The sequence below is a fragment of the Natator depressus genome, chromosome 26, assembly GCF_965152275.1.
Source record: "Natator depressus isolate rNatDep1 chromosome 26, rNatDep2.hap1, whole genome shotgun sequence".
Lineage (NCBI taxonomy): Eukaryota > Metazoa > Chordata > Testudines > Cheloniidae > Natator > Natator depressus.
In genome coordinates, this window is record NC_134259.1 from 6,402,033 (window position 1) to 6,422,643 (window position 20,611).

Below are 20,611 nucleotides of genomic sequence, written 5' to 3' on the forward strand. Positions count from 1 at the left end.
TATTCTTCCTTCATACAAGTCATGTATAAAAACTGGAAATACTTAAAAATCCTGGCTGGGCCAGAGCTCTGTATAAACAAACTACCACACACAGGAAAAAGGAAAAAAAAATATCCTATTTTTATATTACCTTTTAAGTTAATTTACATTTAAAATTCCTAATAAATACATAAATATGGCATCTACCTCTTGCTTCTTGTTTTAAGCACAGCTTTAAAACCCAGGGAGGGATTGTGTCAGGGAAGGGAAGGGGAGGGTAATTTTGACATTCAAGCATGAGTAGCCTCTGTCTTTTCCATGAGATGCTGGACGTGAGGAAGTGCAGCTTAGACAGCCGTCACGCTGAGCAGAGGCCCGCTACCAAGGGCTGGCATGATGGATAGCGGAGACCGGCCGGCAGGTGCCAGTCTGGCTTGTTGGAGGGCTGGATGGTCGCCCCTTGCAGTCAAGTTCAGCCAGTTCAGTAACTGCAGGTAATTCCAACAGCCAATAAAATTGTCCCTGAACTATGCACAAAAGATACTTGGACTGGCGTCCGGACTGGCGTCCCTATGCATCTGATAGGGGAGAAACACTGAACTTCACAACCCCTTGTGAAGTTGGGCAGTGCTATTATCCCCATTACTCAGAAGGAGAATGGAGGCACAGAGGACTTGCCCAAGGTCCCACATGAAATCTGTGGCAGAGCAAGGATGTGAACCCAGGTCTCCCAAGTAGTGTCCTAACCACTGAGCCATCATTCCTCTCTGCTGGGATTCGGCATCTTCTAAAAGACAACAAAACCCCCCTGGATCACAGTTTCAGTACCAATAGGGTAGATAGTTATTTGCTCCTCATTCCAGTAGAGTCCTCAGGTTTTAGGTACTAGATGCTCTAACCCCTACAGCAAATAAAACTGGTATCTACAGCTAAAATATACAGTGGGTAACAAATGACCCAGGAACCAGTTAAAACCTGCCTGCCACAGATGGAGGTAGAAGCTCTGGCCAGCTGGCTGAGGCTTGACAAGTTTTCTAGAAGGCTGAAGCATCCAGCAGCAGCGGCAGGAGGTATAACATTTAGTCAGAGCTTTCAGAGGGAGCCCTGAATGACAAACACACCAGCTTTGCCAGTTGCAGCTGCCGATAGCCAAGTCCCTGCAGCTGGAAAGAGCCAGGCGATGCCAATACCCACCGGGGTAAGATTCCACTGGTGCTCCACAATAATGTATTAGCAGAGTCATTGCAACAGGAGTGTTACAAGGAAATCCCAGCCTGGATGTCTCACAGTAACTTACATTCTGTCATTCAGAGGAAGAACCTGGGGTTTGTTCAACAGCTTTGGCAGCATCACGCTCTTCCTAGAGAGCTTGCAAGGCTCTTGTGTCTCTAGAAGACAACCAACTCCCCCAGCCCAGCTGGTATCTATCAAGGATGCCTTACTCAGGAGCAGCCAAGGGGAATCTTTGGGCAAGGGGTGTCCAGGATTTCAGAGGCATTTGTGGTTATGGCTTGGAGAGAAGCAAGGCAATCCCACCCTGTTGTTCAGTTTAATTCTTCTTCCTCGTAAAGGCCAATAAGCTTGGAGCAGATAATGTCTGCGACGCCCCTGAGATCAATCTTGTCTAGTGTCTCCAGTAGGTGGTTGACAGAGGCCCCTATGCCGGCTTTGTTCAGCCAGGTGCATAACATCTGGTAATGTGGCTCCTGTGAGTACTTGTCGCTCCTCTCCGCAATCTCAATCTCGTTTTCCGAGAGGAGGAGGGCTCTCCCAAACCGTCTCCAGTCCTTGAAGGGCACTTCTTGAGTGAAGGTGTCGAAGGAGCACCGCAAAGCTGGGGGAAAGAGCCAGGGCACAAATACCCCATGAGAACAGGGTAGAGAGAGTATAATGCATTTCCAGTGTCCCTAACAACCTACCCATCTCTTCTGGTAGCTTCCATATCCCATCACACTACACTAGGCCAGCTACTCCTATATGCCCCATCAGACTCTGGATGTAACTCTACCCATACTCATTGTGCAATATTATCCCATGGGAGAAGCAGAGAGATTTCTTTCTGACCCCACCTCACCCTGGTAATCAGATCATGCCCTGAAGCATGGGGATAATTCACTTTTGTTGCTATTAACTGCGTTAACGGGCTAGCCCTATCCCTTTTAAAGGAAACAGTTATTTGCCTCAGACTATACAAAATGCCAGTCACCCTTCTTATTCTCCCTCCCCCCACCCCCCTTCTTCACAGCCACATGGGGAATAGGCCGCCCGGAAGATCACTGGGACATGGATTTTGGACCCTAGACAGTTATCCCTGAGCTACAGGACAATCAGGAACACACAGGGAAAGGATGATCCCCACTAAGGTTCCCTTTCTCCTCCAGGGATCCTTTGTCTGCCAGGGCGAGGTGACTTTTATCCAGAGCTAAGGGAGGTTGTGTCAGCCACTCTTCAAGAAATGGCCTCTCACATGAAGGGAAAGTTAATAGAAGACTTGTCTCCTAAGTTTTTCTGACCAAAAAATTTGCAAGTTCCCATTTCTATTCTTTCCTCCCCTCCCTGTTTTATGCAAAGAAGGGGGAGAAATCAAACCAAAACCCAAAATGATAGTTTGTTTAGATTTCAGCTAAAAAAAATTAAGTGAGAAAAAACTTTAGCACAAAAATATTTTGACCAGCCCTGTTTTCAGCTACTGGGGAGGGGGAGTGCAGTGGCACTCAGAAAGCACCCACTGGGGCTACAACACATCCCATGGAGGCCCAAAGCCCTAGAACACTTACTCTCTATTGGATCCTTTCCTCTCCCTGGAACCAGTTTCCTCCTCCCGCTCGCCATTTGAGATGCTGGGTTTCTCTGCAACACATGGAAAGACGACAACACATCTCCATTACCCTAGGCAACAGATTGACACACGGAAAGATCCCTATGGGGCAGGTCGGAGCGCAACTGTCTGAGCCTCTGGGCAGAGCTGCTCTTGATTTCCAGGATCTCCTCCATCCCATGGTTACTGGGCTGGATTCTCAGATCGAAGCCCCCAGCAACCTGCAATGCAGTGCACACTGACGTTACCAGCTACCAGTAAGCATCAGCAAAAAGGGGACTTTCCTCTTCTCCCCTGGCTGATGCTGAGTCATGCAGGGGATTTTATGCCGAGTAGTCTGCCTTTCGTGCAAGACCCTTCAGTTGAAACTACTGTACAAGGATCATCTGAACCTGCTTAGCAGTGATATGCTGGGACCCCTAACCTGCGATATGGGGAACAGCCCTGCCACTCCACAAGAGGAGGAAAAAAGCCATGACCCTGCTCATGACCCAGGGTATCTGTGCAGAGTGTTCAGCACCCCAGGGTTACAAGGCTTCTGCTCAGCCTGGGATATTGTTAAGTGCTGCAGGAAGCAGACCCTGCAGTTCTTCCACATGCCACAAGAGACCAGGCCTGGCTGGGAGATCCTGCATTGCTAACCCTCATTACTCCCTTCCCTGGCCAGGAGCACTAGATCGGCCAGTCCCACAGGGAAGGGATGGGGCTTGGAGACTGAAATCACTTTATCAGTAGACTCATGCTAGGCCACTGTGGCCACAGGCACCTAGTCCCCACAGTGGCAAAGACTGAACTTGTGATCTTCAGCTCTCAAGAAGCTGCTTGGTTAGAAGATGGAGGGGATGGTATGATAGAATAGCCTAATTTTGGCAATTGACTACTAGTGGTAAATAGGCCCAATGGCCTGTGATGGGACGTTAGATGGGGTGGGATCTGAGTTACTACAGAGAATTCTTTCCTGGGTATCTGGCTGGTGAGTCTTGCCCACGTGCTCAGGGTTTAGCTGATTACCATATTTGGGGGTCAGGAAGGAATTTTCTTCCAGGGCAGATTGGCAGAGGCCTTGGGTGTTTTCTGCCTTCCCCTGCAGCATGGGGCACAGGTCACTTGCTGGAGGATTCTCTGCACCTTGAAGTCTTAATCAAATTTGAGGACTTCAATAGCTCAGACATAGGCTAGGGATTTGTTACAGGAGTGGGTGGGTGAGATTCTGTGGCCTGCGTTGAGCAGGAGGTTAGACTAGACGATCATAATGGTCCCTTCCGACCTTAAAGGGTATGTTTCTAAGAGAAACTTGCACCAGGTCAGACGTTAAAAAGGGACGGAGATCTACCCGATTAAGTCTTAAGATCTAGTACATGCAGTAAGGGCACATCAGTAAGTTACCTCCTGCTTGGGGGCACTGGCTGCTGCAGACAGAGCCGTAGTCTCACATTGGCTATCCTTCCTTACAGCTTCTTTGCAGCCTGACACAGCCAGCAACCCATGCTGGGATTCCTGATCTAACTGCTCATTCCGTATGTTGTCCTGAGTTCCCAGCCTCCCTCGAGCGCAGTTCCTCAGTGGTGATAAGATGTGAGCCTTCGTTAAGGAAAACTAAAAAAGGAAAAAAAAAAAGACAATAAAACCAGCAGTGCCAGGTCTGGAGGTATAAAATTCCAAAGGATCAGGACTGTAGAGAGGCCTATTGAAGGGTTACTTCAGAAGAAGCAGATTTCAGAAGCTACCGTAAGTTAGAGATGGATCCAACCCCTCCACCCCCAGATCTGGATTCTGAGCACCCAAGTTTGGTGGAGGGTTGGAATGTGGTGGTCCCAGAGCCTAACTATGAAATATTGGCCAACCTGAGAATCTCTAATCCAGAAGTGGGGTCCCAACCCACCCTGCATTTCTGCTAGGGCAGGTAGAATCTAAACTCCCCTCTGATACTAAACCAGGCTGTCCATCCGTGACAGATTTATAGCTTGAAGAGGCCTGCTTTCCAACCTCGGTGCAGCCAAATTCTCAGACAACCAACTGGCAGGAGTTCAGATCCATACCCCAGACCTCGCACTCCCCTCCCGGCTCCCTCCCCAGCTAATCTAACCCCTAATTTTCTCATTGCCACATCTCCACTCACGACACAAGAGCAAGAGTGCTATAGGACAAACACCCCCCCTCACAACGAGAGGCTTGCCAAGTCAACAGCCCTCTGCATTTGTGCCTGCGATGGCGAGTTCCAGGGAAGGGGGTGAAGGGGATCATGCAGACAAGGGATCAGCTACCTCACAGAGGCCAAGTTGAAAGTGGGGGAAGGGGGGAGAGAGAAAAAAACCCTCCCTGGCCAGAGATTGCCTTGAGTCACACAACTGCTTGAGTCCTTGCATTTCCACAGTCCCCACCCCCTAGCTAGGAGAGCTTCTGGCCCAACGCCCCTCCATTTCCGACAGTGAAGAAAAAGGAGCCGCCACCCACCCTGTGCTCTTGGAAGCCCTGTGGTAGCAGCTTCCTTACTTGGACCTATGCAGATCCCATTGACACCTACAAGGCTCATGCTTTCTGGTTACAGGCAGATCTTTGAAAGCCCAGTAGGTAGTGAGTGACAGAGTATGAATGAATGAACGAATGAGTGTGTGTGTGTGTGTGTGTAAAAATCAGACTCACCCTCACCTTGAAGCTGGCTGATTTCTTTCTCGGATCACCTGGAAAAGAAACAGGAGCCGATTAGCAGCTTTCACCCCTTCCCCCTGACTCTCCTGTCTTTCCCTTGCACAGGCTCCTTGTGCAGAAGGAGGTGGCATGCAGCCAAGCCTGAGCAGAGTCATTCCTGCCCCACAGTCAAGCCATTTGAGTTCTGTTTAGCTGCTACAACCCAACCACAAGACCCACAACTGGCTAAGCCACCCTTCCCATTACACTAGGGGCAGTGGTTCTCAACCTATTTACCACTGTGGGCCGCAGCTCTCTGTGTGTTAGGTGGGCCACATCCACACAATCTCTCTAACACACACCCCTCCGAGGAGGTCATGCCGGCCACAGCTGTGTGCTGATTAGACCCCAAGCAGCCAGCAGGTTGAGAACAAAGGGCCAGGCTAGGGCCTGGCTACGCCACAATTAAGGTTGAAAAAAACCTCTGTTCAAAGCTGATAGTTCTTCCTCCAAAGTGCTCTAAGATCCACACGCACCATCAGATAGTCCTGAAGGCTGACATGCCAGCAGAGGGGAAGGGGCACAGTTTGTGGGGTCCCAAGATACAGGCCCCCCAAAACACAGGTGTGTTCTTAAAAAACTTTGCAGAGAGTCACTTTTCACTGCCAGGATTCAATGTACAACCTTCCCTGTGTCATATGACCCCCGCCCTGTGAGCATCTCTTACCTCCAGAAGACGAGTTGCGGCTGTAAAAACACCACAGCAAGACTGCAAGCAGGATCATGAATATGAGGAGTGGTGCTACAATCCCAACTGCTGTCCAGCCTGCAATGCCACCTGAACGAGAAGAAACGGGGCCTGAGAAAGCACTCACGAAAAACAGCCAGATTCTCCTCTCAGCCAGCAATTCCAGTGAAGTCGCTTCTTATTCACAGCACTGAGTGAAAAGAAGCAGGCCCACGGAGTCTGAACACCCACCTTTCTCCTTCAAGTACAGCACCAAGTTAAACATGAACTCCCACTGCTTCTGCAGGCATCTCCCCTCAACACCCACTCCGATAACCCTCTGCCCTTACCTGCCGCAGGAGGAGGGCCTGTGGGATGCGCACACTGGATGTCACTTTGTGGCATGCAGGAACTGACCTGCACTTCTCCTTCAGGACACCTGGGAAAAAGACAAGAATGGATCAGAACGAGGGAGGCCGGCCAGCCAGGGGCAGGGCAAGTCACAGAATTCCCCACAACAGAGTTAAGGGCAAGCCTACAGAGCCGGGTCATCAGATGCTTCTGCTTCAGCGCGGATGACTCACCCACCTCCCACAGCCAGGGTCAGGTATTTCCCCCGCTTCCTCCCCAACTCAGCACACCAGCAGCTCTGACCTGAGTCTGCACCTCTGACATATTTCACAGGGATGGTCTGGAGAGCAGAAGGTACCATTCTTGCAAGTACACTGTGTGTTCTTGCTGCTGTTGCACTGACTCAGCTGCACCTCATCTGGAGAGCACAGGAAAGAACTCGGTTAGAGCACCACCTCACCCAAGCCCACAGAGCATCCAACATCCGTGTAATGAGCAAGAAGGGCTTTTCTTGCACTAATGGGTCTGACGAGGTAAGGCTGTTACCTCGGTTTCAGCTGAGGAGCTCAGATCCTTCTCGCTGGGGCTAGAGATCCTGCCTGCTCTCCAGACAAGATCCTGCGTCACATTTCCTTAGCATAGCAATTTACCCAGAATTCTTTGCCAAAGTCTCCTCCCTCCGCCACTCCTGTAGGAGGCGCTGGTTGATTGCATCCATACACCCAAGAGCGGACAGCCGTTCTCACACTTGTAAATAAGGTAGGCAAAATTCAGGTTTCCTTGTCCTCCCCCTCCCCCCACCAAATATAAAATTTGACAGATATCGATGTTGAGTTTTAAGCATTTTCTATTTGAATTATTATAGCCGTGGGAAATCACTGGGGAGGAAGGTCAGGGAATTAAAGGACAGTGAGATTCTGTAACTGCTAAAAAAAACCGTCAACATCCCATGTCAAAATATAAAAAAGTAAATATCCTTAAGCCAAACTCTAGTAAGTTCTCAAGCAGCATTTCGCTTACTTTGCCCATCTGTAAATTTCAGTCATTATCAATGGAAATGTGTGTCAGGGTGTACATATGTGAACTTGACATTTACCAATAAAAGTCTAATCCTTCCAGCCTACTCGTAAAGCATACCTTGCATCTCCACCCACAGCGGCTGGTCCGTACGGAAGATGGCCTATAACTGCTGCCCGATAACAGTTAGTACTGCACTAACTCAAGTAGCAAAGGTCCGTGCTGCAGAGCTCAAAGTCTTCAATTCAAGCCTTGACAATTGCCCAGTTTGTTATATTTTAGAGAGATAATGGGATAAATCCAGCCCTGGCATATGCAGGTACAATGGAGTCAGTGGTGCTGCACCTGCTTATGCCTGCTCTGTTGTCCAAAAGCCGAGCACTAATCCTGCTATAATAGACCAGCAGGACGTGCTGTGCATCTGCCCATCACTCAGTAACTTTTAGCCCCTCTAATACAAGATGCTCTCGGCCAAACTCTTGTTGAGGTTCAACAAGGACAAGTGCAGGGTCCTGCACTTAGGACGGAAGAATCCAATGCACCGCTACAGACTAGGGACCGAATGGCTCAGCAGAAGTTCTGCAGAAAAGGACCTAGGGGTTACAGTGGACGAGAAGCTGGATATGAGTCAACAGTGTGCCCTTGTTGCCAAGAAGGCCAAGGGCATTTTGGGATGTATAAGTAGGGGCATTGCCAGCAGATCGAGGGACGTGATCGTTCCCCTCCATTCGACATTGGTGAGGCCTCATCTGGAGTACTGTGTCCAGTTTTGGGCCCCACACTACAAAGAGGATGTGGAAAAATTGGAAAACGTCCAGCGAAGGGCAACAAAAATGATTAGGGGACTGGAACACATGAATTATGAGTAGAGGCTGAGGATTGTTTAGTCTGCGGAAAAGAATGAGGAGGGATTTGATAGCTGCTTTCAACTACCCGAAAGGGGGTTCCACAGAGGATGGATCTAGACTGTTCTCAGTGGTAGCTGATGACAGAACAAGGAGTAAATGGTCTCAAGTTGCAGTGGGGGAGATTTAGGTTGGATATTAGGAAAAACTTTTTCACTAGGAGGGTGGTGAAACACTGGAATGCGTTTCCACCATAGGGAGGTGGTGGAATCTCCTTCCTTAGAAGTTTAAGGTCAGGCTTGACAAAGCCCTGGCTGGGATGATTTAGTTGGGGATTGGTCCTGCTTTGAGCAGAGGGTTGGACTAGATGACCTCCTGAGGTCCCTTCCAACCCTGATATTCTATGATTCTATGAAACTCGTTTACCACAGATTTCAGAGTAACAGCCGTGTTAGTCTGTATTTGCAAAAAGAAAAGGAGTACTTGTGGCACCAGTCTCTAAGGTGCCACAAGTACTCCGTTTACCACAGAGTAAGCCACTTATTTGTAATGTAGTGGCAGCAAACAGCCCCAGTCATTGGCCAGCAGGTTATTGTGCTAGGCGCTGTACGAACAGAACCAGCCACCTGTCCCTGGCCCACAGAGTTTACAATCCCTCCATCGTTCGCATGGCGAACTGAGTACCGTGAAAAACTGCCCCCTGGAGGACCGGAGGACCTCAGCATCTATTTCTCCTCAGTACCTTTTCTGCAGACACGACAAGTCAGGCACTTGGAAAGCGCATTGGGGTACTCTGTGAATTCAGCTCCTTCTTTACACTGAGAGCACTTCCCGCTAGTGTTTGAGGTTATACAGTGCTCTTCAACATGGAAACCTGCAGGGAAGGAGGAGAAGATATGTGAAGAGAGACAGATACAGGAATAAGAGTACACAGGTGGCATTTCCACAAATAAAGGGCTAGACCTGCATTCACTGAAATCAAAAGGTAGCAAGCTCAGAACTGATAACAGGAAACACTACCCACATAATGGGTACTTAGACTGTGGAACTCTCCGACACAGGAAGTTAAGGCCAAGAACTTGGCAAGGTTCAAAAACGAATCTACATGGATATCCTAATAAATACTTAGGATAACCTAGGATTACAATGATGTTGGAAGTGATATTAAATCTCCTGCTTCAGGGTTTAAGCCAATCTATAACTCCTGAAGACGAGCAGGAGACTAAGTCTACCTCCTGCAGGGGTGTAATGAGATGACCACAGGAGTGTCTTGAGACCATTGTATTTAATGTTCTGACTTATCCGTATGTCAGAGCCAGCTCCCAAAAGCAGGTAACATTTCAAAAAAAAAAAAAAAAAAAAAAAAACCTGCTATGTTGAGGTGACCCAGACTATGTGGGCCCTTGGACTAGCCCTCAATGTCAATAGAGGTTCTAGATATGCACATCTGACTTGCTGGGTTGGGGGGCCTACAGACTCTGGAACAACAGGGAAAGGGGTGGGGAATTAATACAAAATCTCAGAGCGGATTATGCAACTAGCCAGCCCTATGAGGAGGCTAGTGTGACCTGATGTCCTGCTTTTATCAGGACTCTCCCAATATTAGGGGCTGTCTCTTCTATAGGACCCTCTTCCCACCTCCACTCAAACCTATTCTGCTAGCTTAATTACAATTTTGACCAATATCAGTGTTTATTTCAATTTGTACAGTTTTGGGAAGTTATGGGTGGTCAGGGAATAATCCTTTAGTGACAGATGTTGAGATTCAAAACGTTAAATATTTGTAACTGCTAAAGAAAACGGCCAACACCCTGTGTCAAAATATACAATGTAAACATCCTGAAATCCAAACGCATTTTTCTTACTTTTGTGTATCTGTGATTTTCAATCAATGGGATTTTGTGTTTGGGGGTATAAGGTGAAAACATTTACCTGTTTAAAAAAACCAAAAAACAAACCAACCAAAAAACCCACTAATCCTTCTAATCCTACACATGACCACCCACCCACACCCCCTGGGGGAAAGGGCAGTGACCTTTTCGCAGGAGGCTGGAAGACAAAGCAGGAGTTTGGGATATAAGGAGCCAGTTTGAACTGACAGAGGGACTTTCATTTTGACTCAGATAGACAGGACCTTTTGCACTGTGGAAGGGGTGGAAATGCCAGGGTCCCCATAAGACTGATCAGGGAGGGTGTTACTGGGAAAGCATTTAGATGCTTTTATTGTTTTATATGTTCTCAGAGAGCCTTTTTATCATTAAGTAAACGTACTCCAGAAGAGCTACTCGGTCATTATAACAACTACCACTCATAGCCCTTGGAGAGAAACCAAGGCCACAGGGTCTGGACATTCATCAGGATAAGAGCAAGGGGCCTGCAAGTCTAAGCCCCTAGTCAGGAGGGAGAGGGGCGTGGATCCCTGCTCACGGAGAGGTGATGGTTAGAGGTCTGGGACCCAAGAGGCGTTCCTGGAGCAGACCACAGAGTGGGGGTGGGGGGGCAAAGGGGCAGCCACTCTAGAACAGACATGGGCATCTTACACCTTGTGCAGCATCCAGAGCCAACCATGGTCAGAGACAGGATTCTGTACTAGAGGGACGCTGGTGTGAGCCAGTCTAACAATTCCTATGGTGCTAGTGCAGACGAGTGAGCACCAGTGAAGCAATGAGATAGAGAGATTGCTACCTACTCAGAGGCAACTGGTAACCCCACTGCTCTGGTATCCTGGGGAGGTGGGAGGGATGGACATGGACACAGAGACCCAGTGGCGCATGCACCAAGCACAGCCGGAGCAGGCAGCATAATTGCAATGGAAACTCACACCCCTCCATGTACAGCTAGGACGGGTCAGTGGGCGGAGAATGCGATGCCCCCTACAGGACGGTGAAGGAGCGGGGAAGAGCTGGAGAGCAAAGTCCCTCCTTGTATCCCCAGGATGGGGACAGAGCAGGGCTGGATAGCAAAGGCCCAGGACACAGCAGGCAGCTGCAGGACGGCAGAGTTTCCTAGTTATCCCCAGAGCAGGGACAGTGCAGGCAGGTGGACAGAAGAGAGGGGAGCAGACAAGGCAGCTCTGGGAGCATCATACCTGCAGGGCACTTTCTGCAAAGATGATCTTCGTGTTTGTAGAACTCAGAGTCCTCCGCGCTGCGACTCAAAGCTATGGGGATCAACTGGGGCCCCTCTGGATCCTGGGCCAGCGAGACACTTGCTGACTTGGCTCCGTGCTATAAAAGTAGATTTAAAGACACAGAGGGTCAGTTGAGTTTGGGTGGCTGATTTGCTGAAGCCACAGCATCTGGCTGAAGACTGGAATGCTGGGAAGCATGGCTGGGGGGAGGGGAGGCGCATGAGGCCAGAAAGAGCTGCACGGTGGTCGAGACTGGGAGATACTCAAAGGGGAAGAAAAAAAAAAGATGTGGACAAAGGACTGAGAGTAAGGACTCCTGGGTTGTAGTCCCAGCTCTGCCACTGAGCGGTCTTGGGCACTTCATTTCCCCCCCTCTATACTCAGGTTCCTTCAGGGAAGAAGAGAGGCCCTCAACCCCCTGCAGAGGTTAATAAAGGTTTACTGGGATCCCCAGATGTAAGGGCCTACAGAAGGGTGCAGGATTATCAACATTTCCCTGTAACGGTTCTCTCCCACCTGTGTCTGGTGCTTGTGAACAAACGGTCAATTGTGGTGGGATTGAGGTGCTGGAGGAGAAAGGGGAGCACACGCAAAAACAGCATCGCCACCCCCCCCCCCCCGATGCTAAAAGTTTGCCAGCTATGCCACAAGCGGGCTCAGAGTGACTCAAGCTTCAACCTCACGGTTTGTGAGGAGGCCAGAGCTCTCAATGAACAGCCTTGAACATGAGGTAACCTTGTGTTATTCCCCTTAATCTGGTCTAGAAGATCAGGAAGTCCATGGCCTGTTTTTATCTGCTCTAGTCATTACCCATTCATAGGAGGATGTTGCATCAGACCTCAACTTCTAGAGGTCAGATTGGAGTTAGTGTGGACACACCCTGGATTTATCTTGGGCCAAAATACCAGCCCCACGCTACAGTGCAGCCAGCCCCTCTGCAGGACAACAACATTGTTGCACCTTTCACCAGAGCATCTTTACAGAGGCAGGCACTGTTATCTACCCCCACATGTACATACAAGTTATTCTGTGCCTGACTTGTGACCTTCAGCAATAGAATATGGCTTTCCCCAACTTCCAGCACAAGCCAGATGGCCCAACAAATCTGGGGAAAGCTCCCTTGCTGTGGCAAGACAGGAATCCAAGAGGCTCCCAGAAGTTACGGGGACTCGTCTTCTCTCAGGACACTCCACAAGAAAAGCTTTTTTCTAGGGGGTCTCCTCTGCGTGGCCCTTTTACCTGTTTCCATAACAAACTTCTAGTCTCTGCCACTTGCCTGCCCCCCCCATCTGCCCCTCCCCACTAGTTCCCGCTTTTATTCACACCGGGACAAAAGTATCAGATTGCAACCTTCCTTAAACTCCCCTGCCACCCCATACACACTCCTTACCAGGGAGGGAGGGAGAGAGAAAGGGAAGGGACAAGAGACAGAGAAACAGACAATGGGATGTCAGGAGCGCAAGGGATAGCTCAGTGGTTTGAGCATTGGCCTGCTAAACCCAGGGTTGAGAGTTCAATCCTTAAGAAGGCTGTTTGGGATCTGGAGCAAAAATTGGGGATTGGCCCTGCTTTGAGCAGGGGGTTGGACTAGATGACCTCCTGAGGTCCCTTCCAATCCCGATAGTCTACGATTTAGAGTCTCTACCCCCTACAAATCAGCCTGGTGCGACTGCAGAAGCAAGTACGGGGTGAAGGAGGATGTGGTCATTCCCAAACAGGATGAGCTGGGGGAAAAAAGATCTCCTTAGATTCTTCAGCTGGAGGCACAGCTCAGATACCGCCACCTCCCCCACACCCCGCACTAAATTTATGCAGGGAACAGTGGAGACAATCCAGTAACACTTTCTGCATTCCACAGGCCTTCATCATCCCTCCACCAAACTAAGCTTCCACTCCCTTCCTCTCTTTCTAACCGAAAAAGAGACCATTTTTTCCTCCCACCCCAGTCTCTGGCACCACCTGGGCTAGTCCTTCCTCACTCATCCCAATCTTTCTAGGCCAGTTGGAAAGAACACAGGTGGTTGTTTTTTTAAAAGCAGAAAGGAAAAAGTTCCCTGAGGGAGCCAGAAGCAGCTTTAAAAAAAAAAAAAATCTCTGCAGGAAACAAGGTTTGAAACAATTAAAATGCACTTGACATTAAATAACTGCACAGATCCGAGCTGTGTAAACTGCCCCCAACCCCCTCAACGCACTTTTACTGGGGAGGGTGTGAGCTAGGAAACTGGCTGCAGCTGGTTTCACGCAATGGTGCTCCCTGAACCTAGGATGACTCAGATCCGTAAACATTCTTCAGGCCAGCCCCCATTCCATAGCAAGCGCAAACTCCTCTGTTTGTTCTTTGCAGCATCAGGGCTGCACTTTCAAGTACACATCAGCAGCCAGGGGAGACACTCTCGTGTTTTCTTCAAGCACACAGATCTTTTGCTGGATGGACAGAGCGAAATTCACCCCTGGTTTCCCCTCCATTATCCCAGAGCCACAGCCATTCCCTGGTTAACTGTACGATTGGGTGAAAGCTTGAGGTGGAGGAAACTCCAGAGCCCTGCAATAGAGGACATTCCTTATCCTCGATTACTCCAGTACAATCCCATCAACTCAAGGCAACACATCACTGCCATCTGCAGCAATGCACTGACATTTTAGCTGCATTCATCAACCCCACAGATCCCGAGGTGCTTCAAGAACACCCCCCTCCCCCGATCCAGGATTGCATCACGCACTTCTGCAATGAGAGGTGGCTGCTACAACTCAACACGGGTTAGGGCAGGAGGTAAGGGTACCGCATGGCCCTGAAACTGGGGGTGAGATATTGGGATGGAAGTACGCCAGAACTTCCTGAGCCGCCAGATCTTTGAGGCTCACGCAGCGAGGACACGCATGACAAGAGCGCCAACCCCTAAAAAACAAATTTATTCACCCTACCGTCACATGCCACCCGACAGAACTCCCAGCCTCTGGAGAGTAAGAGCCAGAGCCTCCCACATGGCTGCCTGCTAGCGAGGAGCTGGTGAGGGGCAGTGTCTCTATACAGCTAGGGAGGTTACAAACCCCTCACCCACTGGTATGTGGATGTAACTAGGGGTGCGCGCACCAGCTTGTATCGGCTGAGTTACTGCACCCACCAGGAGCTGCCTGCACTCTTCCATTCCTCCCACAAGCTCCCTGCATGCCACCCACTCCGCAACTCCCCTCGCCAGGGATTTTTATGTGCTCCCACCCATGGCAAATGCTCTGTGCATATGCCATTCCCCACACACGTACATGCACCACTTTTCCCTATGCTAAGGGCTCAGTGCACCCCCACAGCATGGTTCCCCAGTTTTCCCCCCCTGCCAGGGGTTCTATATAGCCCCATACAAGGGTCCCAGTTCTCCCCCTCTGCTGGGGCCACATCCTCATACCTCCCCTTATTTGTCTGGGAGATTGTAACCTACTGACACCCTGAATGACTCCGCTGGAAGGAGGAGCAGGGGTATTACACGGGAAGGTGTTAATGGGGCCATTTGATCTAGACCTGAGGATTCTCAAACTTCATTGCACCGCGATCCCCTTCTGACAACAAAAATTACTACATGACCCCAGAAGTGGGGACTGAAGCCTGAGCCCACCCAAACGCCACTGCCCAGGGCAGGGGGACCAAAGCCCAAGGGCTTCAGCCCTAGACAGGGGGCCTGTAACCTGAGCCCTGCTGCCCAGGACTGAAGTCCTCAGGCTTCAGCCCCAGTCTCTCAGCAAGTCTAAGCCAGCCTTTGCGACCCCATTAAAATGGGGTCCCGACCCACAGCTTGAGAACTGCGGATCTAGACAATTGCAGAGGTGCTTAAAGTTATAGCTGCACTACTCAGATGGCAAGGGCTCAAGGTATCCCCCACTCCCCCTCCCAATTAATAGGATTCTGGCCCTTGAGACCAAAAACATTCCTGGAAATTTTAGAATTGATCAGATGCCGTGTTCCAGAGTGATTGTGAGAGACACAAATAGACAAACACAGAAGTGCCATCAAATTGAACACAAGGCATTTACAACTTGACCAACAATCCACATATCCACTCAAATTACCCACAGGTAATGAAGTTTGCTTTCACCTCTCAGTAATAAACCCTGTCTAACCTGCAATTAGCCACTATCAACCCCAACTCTAAGAAAAACAGCTTCATCTGTAGCTTAGGCAGGTCTCAATAAACACAAGACTTGAAACTCACCAAGCAAGGGAGCGAATAGAAGCTCACCAGAACGTTCTTAACATGAGAGCACGTTATCAGCAGACACCCAATGGCAGCACCTTACATCAGTCACCCCAAGACAGCTCCTGGCTATTCCCTTCAAAAGGATACAAATTTAAACTGAGAAGCCCCGAGTGATCTTCAGAGGGCACGTTTTACATAAAGCCTCAGCCCCCTATGGTTGGGACATATCCCGTTTAGAAGCTTGGAATCGGACACAAACGATGAAGAGACTTGCCCAAGATCACATAAGGTATATCTATATTGCATTGTAAACTGTAGTCTGTCGAACCCGAGCTCATGGACTCGGTATTTCTCAGTCTATGGCCGAGCATCTGCACTGCATTATAAACCTGGGCTTACAATTGCTAGATCCAGGTCTGACAGCCCTACTAATGACCCCCACTGCAGCACGCTGACCCTCTGACTTGGGTCCGTGGCTTGAGTTGTGTCCACACTGCAAAATGATAGGGCTTGGACCCAAATCACAGCGGGACTTGGGATCAGCCCCAGACCCCCAAGATAGGTTCTAGGATCTGGGTCCTGAGTGTTTGCTGACCCGTCCCCACACACAATCGGACTTGGAAGAGGCTCAGAGCTGAGTCTATAGACCTATCCATAGTTCATCTGCGGCAGAATCTGGAATATAACCTTGTCTCAACCCTGTGTTTTAACCATAAGACCTTCCTTCTTCCCTAACCCCTTCCCACCCAGCAGAGACACCAAGGACTGACTGAACTGGTCCCTCCAGCTCAGGGTTAAGACACATTGGTGGGGTGAAGGTCACGTGGCTATATCCCTCATCCGCTGAGAAAACCTGTCACATCCCTTTCCAGGAGCCTAATCCCCATTCCACTGAAGTCAGTGGGATCCTTTCTCAGCCTTCAGCAAAGCTGGCTTAGCCTTTGAGGACTGTACAGCATTTCCTCGAACACGGCCTTCATCCAGGCAGTCAACTCAGGCCCCTATTGGGCCACCGAAGGCACAGGTTTGCCAGCAAGAGTCCTCTACTGAGCTCAAAGCTAAAACACACGAGGCTCGTGCCATACAGCCAGGGAAGGCTTTTTGAGATGAAAACAGGAAACGTAAATCAGTCACCAGTGATGAGACTGATGTTCTTAAAACTACTCACCCTAGTAATATTAATACATAGCTGCCTGCAGAGGCTACTTCTCCCAAATGAGAGAGATTTTTAAGAGGCAAGCCTGGAGAAGAGAGCATAATTCTCCCACCAGAAGACAGGCCTGGGCAGTTATAGTCCATCATGCAGACTGCTATTTAGTGCAGTACGAGTCCCTTATAGCGAGAAATTCACACACCCGCCCCGCCATGCACAGAGCTACAGCAAGGCCTGGGCACCACTTAAATGGTGCCGGCTGGCCACACAGGAATGAATTTCACCAACAGCAACCGCCAATAGCTCCTAACACAGTTCAGGAGAATGAAAGTGACATTAGTACAAGTAAAGGTGCATCCGATGAAGTGAGCTGTCGCTCACGAAAGCTTGTGCTCAAATCAATTGGTTAGTCTCTAAGGTGCCACAAGTCCTCCTTTTCTTTTTGCGAATACAGACTAACACGGCTGCTACTCTGAAACCTGTCATTAGTACAAGTAGTTTAATATAGCAAGCGCCTCCCATGGCCCTACTCGAACAAGGACTGAAACAAAACGGTTTCAACGTAAGTTTGGATGGCCACATCGGACGTCAGTATTTTTTGCAGCATAGAAGGAAACTAGCCATATTTTAAACATAACCCAGAGCCACATTACCCCATGTGCAGTATGAGAGAGAATAGATCGGTTTTCAGCCCTTAGATCATCATAGTTTGTGGCCAGCACAGTTCTAGGTGCTTGGCTACACTTACATTTTATAGTGCTTTAACTTGCTGGCTCAGGGGTGTGAGAAATTGCCCCGCTGAGCGCAGCAAGTTTGAGCCCTTTCAAGCACTAGTGTGGACAGGCTCCCAGCACTCAGAGCTATTCCCCTCGTGGAAGTGGACTATCAGGAGCACTGGGAGAGAGCTCCTGCAGGACCACACTCGCTTCAAAGCACTGCCACGGGAGCGCTCCATGGGCAGCGATTTGAAGTTTTAGTGTAGACCTAGCCTAAGCATGCCTCACACACACACCCCCCCCGTTTGCCTCTCCTGCCAATAAAACCAAGTTTTGGAGCAAAGTAGCCAGCCGAGAATCTACACCAGGCTTACAACATTCTGAAAAAAGCTCTGATGTCCACACCAGTGAAGGAAACAATACTAAGTCTATATTGCATTTTATAAAACACTTCTAAACTGACCTAACACTTCATGACCCTTGCCCCAGAGAGATTACAGTCTTCAGTTATTTTTAAGTACCCAGAAGCATTTTAAGTGCTTCCCAGAAACAAATGAAGCCATGCACTCTGCCCCAAGTCCTTACAGGTGAAGGCCCTGATTTGCAGACACTTGAACCCCTGGAGCCCTAGTGAATGTAGTTCCCAGATAGAGCTCCAGGGGTCTAGTCATGTGAGTAAAGTTAGAGTTCAGGTCAAGTTCAGACATGACTCAGCAATTATGGGGTAACAAGAGGAAGGAAAAGGGTGACGCTAAACACACACATCAGTACGTGAGGCTCGTCACTGCCGAACTGTTTCTTTCAGTATGTTGCTTGGGGTTTGTTTTTGTTTCTAAAAGTCACATCTGATGGCCTTCCCGGTGGAGACGTTATAACCTGAGAGATGGGTTCATACAAGTGTTTGACATACAGGGCAGACGATGGAGGCACAGATGAGGGAGTGGGAGAAGCAAGGACAGATTATGACAAGGCTGTCAACAGCAGAACAAAGAGAAATCAACGAGGGGAGGAACATGGAAAGAGACAAGGTATGAGACTGCTGCTTTGAACACAGCGGTGGCTAGCCCAGTTTCAACCACAGCATGGACAGGCCAGAATCCAAAAAGCAACTGCACTTTCTGCAGCCAAAGAGAACTGCAGATTATGAGCGAAATCCTGCCCCAACTGATGCTAATGGCAAAACGACCATTTTTTCCAGGAGTCTCCAAGCTCTAGAGCAGAGGCGGGAAAACTACGGTCCACTGGCTGCATCTGGCCCACGGGGAGGCTGTCCTGCCTGGCCAGGGAGGCTAGCCCCCGGCCCCTCCCCTTCTGTCCCCCCTCCCCCGTGGCCTCAACTCCTCTGGCCAGGCAGCACAGGTGCCAGGCCTGGTGCTCTGAGCAGCATGGTAAGGGGGCGGGGGTTGGATAAGGGGCAGGGGATCCTGGGGGGGGGGGCAGTCGGAGACAGGGAGCAGTTGGATGGGGCAGAGGTTCGGGGGGGGGGGGGCAGTCAGGGGATGAGGGGTTGGATAGGCATGGGAGTCCTGGGGGGCCTCTCAGGGGGTAGGGGGGTAGATAGGGGGCAGGGGCCAGGCTGTTTGGGGAGGCACAGCCTTCCCTACCCAGCCCTCCATACAGTTTCAGAACCCCGATGTGGCTCTCGGGCCGAATAAAGTTTGGCTGGGTGTATGCTCTAAAGCAGGGGTGAGCAAACTACACTGGGAAGTTCACAGCCCAAGAAACACGTTCCCCAAAACTCAAACCTTATTAGTTTAGAAAATAAAATGAGAAAGTCCCTTGTTCCTCAGTCAGAGCAGCCGGATCGGGCCCGAAAAGTTACTAACCCCAGGCGCGCTCTCAGCCCATCGTTAGAAGAGAGGCCCCAAGACACAGAGCTCGCAAGGGCTCGGCGCGTTGGCAGCAGCAGACGAAGCCGAGCAGGAAACCTCGGCGCAGGGAACCTGCGCTGAGAATCCAGGAGAAGGGAAAGTCCCCCCGGGCCCTGGGGTGCGGGGAGCCTGCAGGCTCTTGGGGCCGGGTACCGCAGCCAGAGCGCAAAGCGAACCCAGTCCCCAGCGCTCTCCAGGTATTCGGCCAGGTCTACACGACAGACTTATCTGGGTGTAACTACGTCGCTCGGAAATCCACCCCCCCGAGCAAGGCAGGGCTTAACCCCCGGCGTAGCCAGGGCTATCCCGGTAGAAGGGCTTCTCCCCGCGGGGTAGGTCAGTCTTCGCTTACCGCAGCCAGGCAGCCTTTCGCGCACAGACCTGTCCATACCGGCTTGTTGTGATCAACTCCCTTCGCCGCCGCCCCCCCCCCGCCAGTTACACACACACAAACACGGCTTGAAGAGTGCCCAGGTGAGCCCCCCTGCCCCTCTCGCTTGCTTATCCATGCGAGTCCCAGCCCCAGATCTGCCATCGTGAGGAAGGGAGCGCACAAGTCCGGACACGTTCCGCAGCGGAGGGGAGACCCAGGGAGCTCCAACCCCGGCCCAGCCTGCACCCAGGTGAAGGGGCGCTCCAGGTCCTCCCGCCAAGGGGGCTCTGCCCCGGAGTTCCCCCCCCCCCCCCCACAATTCCCTTGGGGCGCCTGGGTCCGATCGATGGCTCACCGCGAGCAGGCAGAGAAGCAGCAGCAGGCTAGCACTCATGCTGGCCAGCCCAGAGCTCATCCCGCCGGCGAGAAGGGGGACACCACCCCTAGCACTCCACTACCACGGCCACGACTCCTCTCGCTTTCGGTTTTTTCTGTCTGTAGCCTCAGCTTAGTCCCGGAGAACGCCTTAGCGAGCGCTCCGCGCGGCTCGCTAGCCACTATTCAAGTAAGCGAAAGCTGCATCAAGCAATCTAGAGGAGGAGGAGCCCAGAGGCGGAGGGAGGGGCGGGCGCGGGAGGATGCAGTCCTTTGGACCTGGAGCTGGTGATTAGATAAGTGCGCACCTCTCTCTCTCTCTCTGTAACCCGCGTTAGCTGCAGGCACCTGGGCGTGGGACGTCACTTAACTCCACTGCAAGGAGGGATCCTGCAAACACTCATGCATGTGTGTTACTTTATTCGTGTGAGTAATGCCCCT

General features: G+C 50.6%; 1 protein-coding gene across 2 annotated transcripts; it reads right to left on the bottom strand.

Annotated features, from left to right (window-relative positions):
* Positions 1-17: 17 nt before the first annotated feature.
* Positions 18-20,372, bottom strand: LOC141978269 (tumor necrosis factor receptor superfamily member 10A-like). 2 transcript variants are annotated; one of them, XM_074940250.1, is made up of 10 exons: positions 20,151-20,372; positions 11,454-11,592; positions 9,108-9,239; positions 6,807-6,921; positions 6,503-6,591; positions 6,153-6,263; positions 5,441-5,478; positions 4,184-4,393; positions 2,757-2,829; positions 18-1,813 (listed from the first exon to the last, which is right to left on the bottom strand). In XM_074940250.1, exons 1-10 carry the CDS (start codon positions 20,208-20,210, stop codon positions 1,524-1,526), a joined length of 1,257 nt encoding a protein of 418 aa, XP_074796351.1. In that variant the 5' UTR covers positions 20,211-20,372; the 3' UTR covers positions 18-1,523. The 2 variants fall into 2 exon arrangements, with proteins under 2 accessions (XP_074796351.1, XP_074796352.1); XM_074940251.1 differs by having other exon boundaries at positions 19-1,813; positions 5,447-5,478.
* Between the last annotated feature and the right edge of the window lie 239 nt (positions 20,373-20,611).

Excerpts from the sequence above, each read along its gene's own strand:
- LOC141978269 (XM_074940250.1), bottom strand. The coding sequence starts at position 20,210 with ATGAGCTCTGGGCTGGCCAGCATGAGTGCTAGCCTGCTGCTGCTTCTC. Across the intron at positions 11,593-20,150 it reads TGCTTCTCTGCCTGCTCGCG|CACGGAGCCAAGTCAGCAAG; the intron begins GTGAGCCATCGA and ends CTACTTTTATAG. Across the intron at positions 5,479-6,152 it reads CCGCAACTCGTCTTCTGGAG|GTGATCCGAGAAAGAAATCA; the intron begins GTAAGAGATGCT and ends TTTCTTTTCCAG.